Source organism: Stegodyphus dumicola, chromosome 6 (genome assembly GCF_044657685.1).
Source record: "Stegodyphus dumicola isolate Sdum_Otavi_A_Nest chromosome 6, ASM4465768v1".
NCBI lineage: Eukaryota > Metazoa > Arthropoda > Arachnida > Araneae > Eresidae > Stegodyphus > Stegodyphus dumicola.
This window is the reverse complement of record NC_140773.1, coordinates 154,923,003-154,935,980: the sequence shown is the minus strand read 5'-3', so window position 1 is coordinate 154,935,980 and position 12,978 is coordinate 154,923,003. Positions and strand designations below refer to the sequence as shown.

The window sequence follows — 12,978 nt, the reverse complement described above, 5'->3', positions numbered from 1 at the left end:
TTCTACTGGCTTTTCTTGAGCTGATTCATCTAGAGCATACTGAAATGATAAAATCGTATAGATTACTGCTTGTCTTCTCAAAAATGTAAAATGGCAATCATGTATTTATATCGCCGATATTTCGAAGACTTTGAACAACAGAAAAGGTTTTAATAGTGACCGGTGTTTTTGCACATCTTCTATCTTTCTAAACCTTCCTCTTTTACGAAACCAGACATCAAATATTTCATATATGAATTAACATTAAGCTTTCTGCTTCATTCAAAGACTTTACAAGGAGATTCAGTGGACCAGATATCATCAGTTTCTAATAAAGTGTTTTATTGTCTTATAATATTAGCATCAAAGATTGAATTTCTAGCTTTTTAAGGAGGTTATTAGAATAAATCGTGTACAGGTGATTAATAATTTAACAAAAATACATTTATAAAGAGATTAAATAAAGAAACATGATACAGGTGATAACTGATTTTCAAGAGATGGTTGAAATAAAGAGGAAATATGTAACACTATCCGCTATCTTCAAACAGTTTTCGACAAATTTTATGTAAAGACAAGCGAGCAAGCTGGCCAGATGAGCGGACTGCGTCCAAAGCCCATTTCTTGTTGTTGTTTCTAATGCTGACTTGTCTGACCTATAGTCAGCCGAAGCCCACGAAATTCCTCTTGACAAGGAGCGCAAGTTTACGTCTTACGTCTGCCGTTGGCAACAGCCCTGAGTACCTTATAGATGACAATGAGATTTATTTCAGTTCCGCTTCCAATTTCGATGGAGAGCACCCCGAAGGGGACGGTCCGAGGGTCTTCCATTCCTCTTCCCCTACCAAAACCTCTAGAGGACTTTTGGCTCGCTGCATACTTAGAGTGCCCCAATGGCGCACGGACACTAAATTTTCAAACATCCATGTCTTCTCGGGTATTCGACCCCGGGCCCTTCGGCACAGCAGTCAGCGATGCTAACTTCTATACCGGTTGGGTAGCAAGCGCAATTTATGAGTTCTATGTACACCTGAAAAGAAAATGTATAAAAACATTTCAATAGGAATGAAATAAGTTCATTCTTTCCAAGAAACAATCAATTCGTAAATAATTTTTTGTTGTCAAACCAGGAAACAAAATTTTTTGACATTTTAGGTTAATACATATACGTATGACGTCATGATTTAAATTTAACATAATACAACAATTTTCTCTCAATATCATTAAAAGAAGTAACTTTGCAATAACGTATCGTATCAGTTATCTTTACCTGAAGCAAAATAGTTACCAACTACTGACATTAAAGAAACTTTTCAACATACAATGACGTCACATATAATCATGTGCTTTCTTCAACGTCAGTATGTGACCTTATACAATAATAATATATTTAAGGCTTGGCAGTGCTGTTTTCCTTTCATATTTTGTAAAACTTACAAATTCACGATTGACAAACTCTACGATTTGTAAGCGAGAAAGCGAGCAGTAGCAGCACTTTTCGAGAAAACCATTTTTTACCTCGAACGTGCGAGACTGTTGCCACTGGAATAAATGAGTGCAAAAATAAGAGTTTTCGGAGTTTTTAATTAATATCTCGGCTAATTAAAGTCGTACTAAGATGATAATGGTCGAAATGGCTTTCCACTAAATTACGGAATTTATGGGTGTTTCTCAAGTCAACTCCCCGCCGTTCCGGGATGATGTTACAAGTAAACAAACAAACGAGTAGACGTTCACAGATTTTAATAGTATACATTTCTTTAAATATATTTAGATTGATCAAGAAAAGAGGCAAAGAATTAAGGAAGGAAAATAGTTCTTTAAAATGAACAAAACCCATCACAATTGCTGTGATTATGTATGCCATGTAAGTGTGAGGATGTTGAAAAACGATGATTATGATTTAGAGAATTTTACCGATAATCGACTTGTAATATATGTTATAATTTTCCTGGTATCTCTTTTTTTGTTAATAAGCTACTTATTATCTCATAATTGTACGCATAATCACTCGTGTATAGCATTATTGATGACTAGCAGATATTGTATTACATAGTGTTCTATGAATCTTTCAAAGCAAGGAGTTTCTTCCTAGCCAGCCCTGAATGCATTTTAAAATCATATATTATAAATTGTTGGCTGTTAATTTAAAACCAAATATCTAAAATTAGATGTATAGGAGTAGGATATTAATAAAAGAAAATACGCAGTTATTCAAGAAACCATGAATGATTAATCAATAGCCAGTTTACTAACTATTCACATTTAATGTTCCACAAGACTTTTATCTTTAAATCGAAATTTTCGATTAAAAAAACATTCCCCCACTTTTTAATAACTTATACTCTAATTTCATTCAAAAACATATCTAATTGATTTAATTTGCAATACGTTTACATTATATTGGATTCAATTAACAAATCTTAAGAACATTTACATGTTTATTGCATTTAATAAAAATGTGTTTCTTACGCCATATATTACATATTTCGGTACGGAACTTTTTCTTTTCTTTTGCTTTATCTTTAGTTGTTGCTCTCGTTAAGTAGAGCACGGCCTTGAAGATTAAGCAACATGTCTTTCCTTCTTAGACTTCCCATAATGTGACTTTCAAACATATTAAAACTGAAGGAGCGCATATTCCATCTTTCATTGCAAAACGCCTTACAGCATTCTTACCGTAATCTACTTGCCTATGATCTAATCAAGGTTAATCATTCAGGAAATAGTTTTTCTTCGTTCGTTTCCAACAGCTGGAGTTGTCATCTTTATTTTATCATTGTTGCAAATAAAAAGAAGTTTCGCCGTGTTATTTTCCCAAAAAAATTTTTTAGAGAACGAATTCACATTCGCGTGAAGTTATTAGCAATGGGTTGGCAAGAGATTCGCCCAAAAGTAACACTTACCTTAACCATGACACGCCCTATTTAGCATGAGGAAATTGAAAATCTAAAAGATGATCAAAAAATGTCATCTTCAGAAAATACAAAAGTAGCGTCCCATGCTTCAATAGGTCAGACGATTAGAAAAAAATCGCAGGCAAAAAGCAAATAAGCAAGAAGAATGTTGCACAAAAACAAATGTCCAGAACTCATATTCATCGAATATAGTATATCTCAGAAGTTTTGAAATGAGCTGCTAAAGATCGCCAAATGGGTCTTACTGTCTATTGAAATTTGAAAAGTTCTCAGTGTTTTCCTAGATACTTCATGCACCAATTACCGCACAGTTTTGACTGTACCACTAAGCGTAACTTAAATAGCTGCAAGCCATATGTCTCGAAATAGCAGGCAAAATTTATATGTAGATGATGTTTGCAGATTAAGTTTAGCACCATTTTCCGTTGCCCGTTGTCAGAACACTTGCATTTACACAGCAATAAATAAATAAATTCTTGCATTAAATATTATAGCCATTAGTTTTTTTAGGGCACGCGAAATATAGTATATAGGAATATAAATATAAATATAGTATTGTCTACGTTTTTTTCCTTCATTACTTGTTTTCCTTTCATTACCTCATTTGGCATTATTGCCAAATTGCTCAGATAGTGTGCCAAGACATGCCAGACGAAATTTATTTCTTCCTTTTTTGAAACAGAAAACTTACAAAAGCGATGTATCCTATATTTTAAGAGCCTATCGTAAGATATTTAAAGAAGCTGCTATTAGCGATATTTTCAGCTTGATAGGTATCATTCCATACCGTCATACTGCTGAGAAATAAAAGCAAAATCAAAAGAAAGGGGGAAAATAAAATTACAATTTTAATTTTAAAAAAATTTCTTTCAACACGACAGATTGAGATGGCATTTATTTATCAAGAAAGACTATCATTGCAATTTATTTCCATCAGTTGGCTCTGCCATTTTGACAGCTCATTTTAAATGCAAGCCTTTATAACCTCTATTTTATATTTCTGGGATACTAATGCTAAAAATACCCAGCTTATCATAACTACCCAGTTTAAGATGTTAAACTGAAATCTGAATACCACAATCAGACTGCAGTTATTTATTTGAAATCTAGTGATTTTTATGTTTCTTGGTTTCGAAATTGCTTTTTATAAAATTTTGTGTTAGTGATTCAAATCGCTGATCAATTTCATTTTTGAAAAGATATTTTTTATTTAAAAATATTTAAATATTTAAAATATTTATTTTTTTATTTAAAAATATTTAAATATTTAAAATATTAATTTTTTTATTTAAAAATATTATCAAATCGCTGATCAATTTCATTTTTAAAAAGATTTTTTTGTTTAGTGGTGGACAATTGCTTATTCAGAATTGGCCATTCCTAAGGCCAGAATTGTTGGTCATTTTATTGTGGAGGCACCTAATGGGCGACCAATTTTGACTCCTATAAAGGGAAGGCTTCCCTAACCAATATGCCGTCTGGGCGGCTAAAATAAAACATATGTATAAATTTATTTGAAGGTCTAAAATAAATTCTGTTCATTTCTTTGATACTTAAAGAAGATTTATAATTATAACGAAGATAGTGTAAGTAAGATTGTTCCATGATATTATGTTGTTGTGAAACTCATTTTCATCAACATTCTTGCGAGAGATTTACAATAGTATTGTAAAATTTATGCAAAACATTAATACGATGACTTTTCTGTAAGCTTCATTAAAGAAATTTCTTAGATATTTTCTTGATTTCAAAAAACTTCTGTACTTGTAAAAGAAAATAAAAGGGGAATAATAAATATATAAAAACATTAATGAAGCAAAAAAAGAAGTTTGCTTGAGATCAGAAACATTTCGGATAGGCCTGATTAATCCAATAATTTGAGAAAATATATTTTAATTGAGTTTTTGGGTAACACACTGCAACCATTTCCGGCAATTAATCTGTTGAGTGATTAGGATTTTTTGATAGTGGAGAAGTGAAAAATAAGCAATGCCCTCTCCGAATAAGTGCCGAGAGTACTACCGTCACATCACGAAGGCATACAGAAAGAAGGGAGAAAATACCATATAAATTACAGAAATAAATAACTGCATTTTAGTGTCTGTGGTTACAAAATATTTTCCTGCCTATAATATTTAAATAATGAATGATTTTCTTTAGAAATTTTTAGTTTAGTGTCCTTTGACTGCATTGCATCTATTATGCCATTTTACTCTAATTATAAAAATTTTAAATATCCCAATTTTTGTTTATATCTTTCTCGTCAATCATTTTAATTGCGCATGTACTTTGAATAAAATAAATTTCAAAATATATTTTCATTCAAATCATCTAAAATAATGTAGATTCGTTAATGACAAAAAAGATACACTATTTTTTATGTTTTTCTTATTGCACTTATGACGCTGAAAATATTAAACTTATGTTCTATAAATGAAGCTAGGAATTACGTGGAGGAAATTAATTATATTTTCCAGTATTATAATTTATAAAAACCTGAAATTAAAAAAAGCTGAAAACGCCCCATAAATATCTATAAATTCCTATTCTCGGAATCATCTTCTGAAAACTATGAACAGGAGTGATTGGGCCCTGATAATTATCCTCAGAAAATGGCAAGAAGTCATTTACGTTGTAAGGTAAGGTTGTGTAAGTCGTACCACCGCTTAAATTGTACCTTTTAAATATTTGCCTTAATATCACGCCAACTGTGCCTCTTCAGGCAAAGTGAGTTACTCCCTTGTCTCACATTATGTTCGTCTCCCTGCAATATTTGTAAGACCGAGAAGAGAATATGATTCAGTGTCTGAAATGCAAAGGATGGATATACGACTTTCGTCCTGGAGTTAACAAGGAAATGAAAAAATAAGTATGATCATTGTTGAATTAATTGCATAAATAAATAAATTGAGGAAGAGGAGATTTTATTGTAATCGCTCCGTTTTAAACGTAACACGATTTACGCTATAGGTGGTACGACTTAGAAGTTGTCTAAGTCGTATTAATTTGGTGAACATAAATTTTATTAATTTTATCTAAGAGAGCAGACTTAAAGAATTTTATTGCAATAAATAGCAACAACTACAACGCAAGATATTATTACCATACATAATGTTTTTTCATAGATTGTACGATTTCTAACTATTTTTAGGCCTTACTTAACTTTTCCCTATCGAAGTATGATTTATAAATTATCTGTGACATTTTTATTCCTGAATATCTTAAATTGCTGAAATAAATCTCTTACTTAAACAGGCACGCACATGTAATTTATCAAGAAATCTAGATTCAGTACTTCCAAGACTCTTTTTAAACAGACGTTAGAGGCATTAATTAGATTTTAGTAACATCATCTTTGTCGAATGAATATGACTGCTAGAGATATAAATAAGCAAACTATTCAATATATCAAAAAATCCTTAATAACACTCAGTCCTTAAAAGTCAACTACCCCTTCACACCTACTTGATCCTGACAGAGGACAGTAAATTAAAAGCAAACTAGCGGAACGCACGAATTTGTAAGTTCATTATGCCATGCTAGTCTTCCGCTAAGCAACTTGTCTTCAACATCGCCCTTGTCATTTACACAGCTGTGACTCTGATTTATTCTTGACCTTGTGGTCAAACTTAACGAAATGACCTTCCACTGACACGATTCTTCTGCATGGGAAAGAAGGAACAAATAATTTTTTCTTACATTTGAGATTATTGTACTTGCGGGAAGCATTTTTGTTGCGTTTCTTTCTTAGAGTTGGAACAAATCCTAAGTTAAAATAAAATGAACTTAAGTTCCACTTGTTTTAGAATACAAAGAAGACTGATGGAATTATTTTCTTCCTTTTTAAAACAAAACTTACGACAGGGAATGTATAACTAGGATTCTTAAAAAGCATTTTATAAAAACAGGTATTCAAAATTAAAGCCTCTTGTTATATGATTTATTAATGAGAGAAATAAATGCAAAGTTTTTAAAATTTACTTTTATTTCTAAAAATATAATAATTTTTTACACGTGATAACATAAGATTGCAAAACTTGGCTTGTGGCGTGTATTTTAATTTTTGTTAATTGAGTTCTATGCATTTTTAGCGCTAAATCCGAAAATGACGTTTATTGTTTTCTCATCACATCAGAGGCTTCCGGACATACCAATTTTCAAAATTTGTAAAAAGGCGAAAAGTTTCTAAAATGTTAAACTTTAAAACAGATTGCAATTTTTTTCTTAGAATTTATTCTTTTGTTTTAGCTTATACTCAAACAATGTACGTAAATACACGATTTTAATTCATGTGCCGAAGTTTGCGTGGAGTACTTATGCTTTGCTTCATGCGTTCCCTTTTATGTTCTTGATGGGGTTCATCTCCGTGTAACATTCAGCAATAGTCAGCCATCATATTTCCCTATACCTTCATTTCTTTGACGCCTTAATGAAATCTCTCACTAATCTCTTAGCTAACGCACCCAGATATTCAGGAAAATAATCCAAATGTGAATTTAGCAAGGGAAACCTTTAAGCTCATGGAATAGCCTAAATGTTTGCTGCAGCATATTCTTAGGGATTGATTTAAAGTTAGGTCCCTTATCATTGCCCAAAAAGTTGGTTACTACATCTTTAAAGGCTCTTCAAGCTCCTTCAACCTCCTTGACCTTCTTTTAGTAAAACTTTAACAAATTGCTTCATAAAATTTAATATGCAGATTTGGAAAAGAGCTTTTTAAAGCATAATTTTGGTCCCATTCCTAATGAAGTCCTTTTCGGCCAATCTTTTTCCAATGATTTCCTTTATGTTTGATATCTCATTCACACAAAAAGAAAGAAATTTTGTGTACCCTCCTTGCTGCCCTAACATCAATATTATTTTTAAATCCCCGCACATAATCCACACGTGACCATCGTATTTAACTATATCGAAATTGAATTCCAAATCTTTGTAACGCTGTTTTAAATGGACAGAATGTCTAGCGGGTATTGACGCATTCGTATTCCCATTGTAAAGACTAACTCTGAGGCTCCTTTTGGAGGAATCTATGAACAATCTCAAGTCGGTACTTTCATGTGTGATGTTAAATTGATTCAAAAACCCATGAACATCAATGCAACAGTTTCCTTCAAAATGCAAAATTCAAAATATGGAAGAAAATCCTTTTTTTTTTTTTTTTTTTTTTTTTTTTTGTGCCTCCTTAAGCCTCAAGTGCTTTGTTGCGCACTTATCGCCAGGTTCGTATTCCTCGACGTTATCTTCATTTGAACCGTTATTATAGAACCGTTTATTTCAAGTAAAATTTCTGGTAGAATTGGCACTGATACGTCCGGACCATGAAGAATTGGACTTATAACAGATGCGACATTTGCATAGACGATTCTTTTCTTATTCTTCATACTGAAACCATGAGTATTAGTCCAACGAAAATAACAATTATTACTGTAATTTCACTGGCTCTTGCCACAGCATTATATCTCGAAATCTGAATTTTTCTTGTTCACCCTTTGACCACCATCCAATTCCTTCAACAAATGTTGAGCAAATGCAGCGGGGTGCCTAAGTTTTGCCTTGATCTCCTATTTTTCTCCGAAATAGGTAACGTACACTTGTCGAACAAAACTTGTGACATTTTTCTTTGCCTTTCTACGACTAACTAACTACAATTATAACAGAAAATTTGCTTTATGGCATGAAAATAAATTTTCCACCAACAAACATGCATTAGATCACGGAGGAGGAAAGAAACTCGATTTACACACAAAAATAGTTGATGTTTGAAACAGTACTGAGCATGAGTGGCGAGTACAGCTGCCAATAAACATGTCGAAACTTGTCACAACCAATCAAATCTCAGTTACCCCTATTTTCGGCCAAGCTGTCGACTCCATACATGCACTCAGCAAGGGACAGCTAAATCTTCTACCTTTTGTTTGACTCAAAAAATTTTGAAGATTCCGAAAGGGACATTTAGAAAGAAGGAGAGAGGAGGGCTTCAAAGACTCAAACTACCCCTTAAAGTTTTTTTAATTAATGGAAATAAATTTTAAAAATGCTATGAAATAGCAAACTAGGCCCTTTTATAGCAGTTTTCATTAGAAAACTGAAGGGGTCAATGGACTCCCTTCTCACATAAGCTTACTTTATAGGTCAGCATTTAATAATAGAGTGAGCTTATTTAATAAGAAAAAGAATTATTCACGACGTACCCGTGATTTTTCTCGCTGAATCGCTTTCGCATAAGTCTGTAATAAATATTTCCCAAATGAGGTGAGAATACTTTCAAACTTTACAAGAACTTAAATCCGTGAACTAAAAATAATAAAACACGACGTTTATCTTTCCTTCAAGGTGTTTAACAAAACATTAGTTAAAATAAAACATGCATATATTATGAAAATTAAATATAATATAAATTTAAATCGAGTATAAACAGGATAAAATAATGTGCAAAAACACTTACAATTTTAACGTTAAATAAAACTGGAAGAGGAACACATCAGTTTAAAATTTTAAATTAGACAAAACAACCTTAATTTGGATTATATTTTGATTAAACTTTTATCGGTATTGAGGAAAATCGAACAGTAGTTTCTTTTCTTCAGGAACAAAAACACTTTTACGATTTTTTTTTCCTTTTGGAAAAGAGGAACTGTGTTTGATCTTTCTTGTAAACAATAATTTTTTTTTTCAAAATCTGTGCCAAATTAATGCTGTTTTTTTGGCCCATTTTAAAATTTTAACATTAATTTCTTTCTTTAGATATTTTTTGCAACGTATGATTTTTTAATAGTATACTTCTGAACTACTTGTAAATATTGATTAACTATATAATCTAAGCTTACTGCGAAATACATTTATTGAGAAGTGTTTTGAATTCTTCCACTTAATAAACAAATATGGAATTTGATTTTTATTACCGTAACTTCTATACATTTAGTTTTTTATCCTTAAAAAATAATAAGTATTTTAAAGACAGTTGTTTCAAACAAAGACAATTAATTCACATCCTATAAGTGATAATAACGGTTACATTTATATGCAAGACTCTAAGCACACTACACAGAAAACTAAAGACAACTATAATATCACCATTTCCTCCATCTTATGTCAAAAAGCGAAATCGTATTTAGTAAGATGGGCAACTTCTGTTACCAGCCATCTCAATTAGTATTAAGAACTATTAATACTATTCGAAACTTCTTTAGGTCTTCTTCTACTATTATTAATATTCTATGCAGTTTCTACCTTAGTAGTCAACGCCGTATAAATAGCTACCACAGAATGGGAGATTAAGATGTCCGTTCTGGAAATTAATTCTGCCTTTCATTTCAAATTTGCACTAAACGACGAATTTTGCAATTCATATTTCATGAATTTCTGAACCGATTAATTTATTGTATGTTTTCCTTCCGAAGAAATATAATTTTGATCTAGTTTGTTTAATGTATGTTCCATTTTAAAAAAGTAATTTATGGCCAAAAATTAATTTGAATTAAAAGAAAGTTAGACTAGAAAAGAAAGTTATAACACAACTGGTGTACATAAAACTTTACTTCCTGATTATTCCTTCCTAAAGCAATCACTTCCTGATTATTCCTAATTTCCTGGTTATTCCTAAAACAATATTAATATTCCTAAAATAATCGATGTTATTTTGTCGCAAATGATACTGAAATATTTAAATGTATCACCACATTTTCAAACTTCTGCGTGTCTAGAGGTATCTTACGGTTACTCTCTATAATGATAATAATACGATTTCAGATTAACTTGAATTCATCACGGGCGCGCTAAAATTTTGTTTATATTTTTTTTCCAAATTATAATATGATTTCTAAAACGAACTTGATTGGTTTATGTGCCAAGAAGCATGGAGTCAGCATTTGCATGAAAAGTATATTTCAATTGCTGCTGTACTTGATTTCGATGAAAATTTGCTTTTATCAAAGTCCTAATATATCTGAAATTACTTTTTACTGAAATGCTCTTGTGTTCTAAAAGTTCAAAGGAAATGGTTACGAGATAGATGTGTTTGAAATGTACAAAAATTATTTAGACATTTCTTCTGCACTGTTGATATTCCTAGGAGCATCCAGAGAATATTCTGCTTTGGTGTTTGTCACAGATCGGACATTTGATCATTTTGAGTATCTCGAATAGTTTGAAAATAGTAAGCTTGTATAACTTAGCTGAAAAGAGAGAATAACACTGTCAAAAAATGAGACATCTGGTAGATAAAGGAGTTTGGGAAGGATACAGATCTATATTTGAATTAAAAAGAAAGAAACATGGGTTTCTTTGCTAAACCCTTCTTGTTTAAAATGAAACACTGCGCGGAAAGATAGAAAAATTCTCTAACGCTGTTTTCATTATAACAAGACCGCATTGTCCCGGCTGATGTTCATTTAAATACATTTTTGTATGAGAGTACATTACTCCAACTGCCAAATTATAATATTACAAATTTCAAGCAAGGGATATAACTTTTAACAGCGAAGTATATCAGAAAATAAGCATATAACATCACGTTTCCATTTAGTATGATAAGTAACCTATTGCATTCAAACACAATTTATGAATTATTTAGTGTTTCGCTGAGTTTCAGAAAATATCTTCAGTTAAAACATACAAAACTTCTAAGTACCTGTTGACATTTAAAGTTAGAATGAATATACTGACTGTTTAACATACATTCAAGGAAGAAAGAATCAGGTAAGCGGAATTCGTGCGATATTCCTCGCATGTAGAATAAATTAGTTTAGATTTCATGACCTAAAGAAGTATTTTTCAAGGCATCTCCGGATTCACGCAAACGGTTGTCTTCAGTTATCAGCGATGCAGCATTTTGAGCAAAAGCGTGTACTGTTTTATTGTGAAGTGCAAATAACAGAACTAATATAACAATTCTTCTTCCTGCAATCATATCGTCGCCTTGTGTGCAAGATATTTGGTTTTGATAAACCTCCTTACTTTTGGTATACTAGCAGTTTTCAATGTGGGTCATCAATCATTAATTTTGAAAAGTGAAAGGATAAATTAAGCTGTGGAAATCTTTCTAATGATTGTGCTCAATAGTACGTATAAATTCTTTTTGTCTCTATTACATGAGTAAAATGTAAACATTTAACACTAAGTCTAGAGTCTAAATTTTGTACAAGAGACGTATTGCTGTGGTGGGAAAATGGAGCTTTATATTCATCCTTTGATGCAAATTCTCTGTTCATTTTTATATAATTCAGTGAACTCTATATCGATAAAAATAAATAATAATTGCCACTGAATGGTTGAAGTACTTACTAGTAACACAAAATACAATTTATTTTATTTAAAATAATTTTTCGTTGAGATTAAGGGATTTACTTTTGTTGCGAATTCATATAAAAGTAATGTTCTTAAAATTTAACCTTATCTACTAAAAAAGAATGCACATTTCCAGTAAAGCATATAATTCATACAGTAAGCTGATGTTTGAAAGCAGATGAATAAATTAAGCATTACAAGATGGTTATTATTATGCAGCTCTTCTGTATTTTATTTCAATTGCATTATATTTCTTCAAGCCTATTTTCGTATTTTATTTTTTCTACTTTCTATTTTTTGTTTGTCTTTAACGTTTAGTGTATAAAATGCTGTGTGTGAATAAAAGCCCTCCGGAATTTTCAAAAATCTAGGATGACGTCTCTAAAATACTTTCATATTAAAAATTTAAGAAACTTGGCATTGATAAAAAAAAGCAGATAGTAGATCCCAAATTTTGGTACAGATCTCACAAAGGGGTGGCACGTTTATTTCCGAAGTGATTACCATTTTCTAAAGTAAATTTTCCATTCCTCTTTCAGAGCACAGGTTAACTTAGCTTATTTAGTGGCAAAGGGATGTAAACTACTTCCTTAAAATTAATAAATATATAGATTAATATATTTATTCATTTTAAGTTAACATTTCTATTATATATAACCATATATCTGTATAAAATTGCATACAGAAGCATTTTATATATAGTTTAAGGGATTTAATATGATGTATTTGCTGAAATACAAATATAAATAAAGTATCCACCGTTTAGATTGAAAAAATTTAAAACTATTATTTATCG

At 31.2% G+C, this 12,978-nt stretch overlaps 1 protein-coding gene across 2 annotated transcripts in view; it reads left to right on the top strand.

The window, feature by feature from the left end:
* The window catches only part of LOC118191985 (uncharacterized), a 55,577-nt gene that overhangs the window by 15,060 nt on the left and 27,539 nt on the right, over positions 1 to 12,978 (top strand). The window contains exon 1 of one of the 2 annotated variants that reach the window (XM_035362862.2): positions 11,926 to 11,956. The exons of the other annotated variant lie outside the window; for it this stretch is intronic. Within the exon in view, the coding sequence (XP_035218753.2) occupies positions 11,941 to 11,956 (16 nt within the window). The 5' untranslated portion in view covers positions 11,926 to 11,940. Of the gene's footprint in view, positions 1 to 11,925; positions 11,957 to 12,978 lie in introns of those variants that run through there. 2 annotated transcript variants of the gene reach the window in all.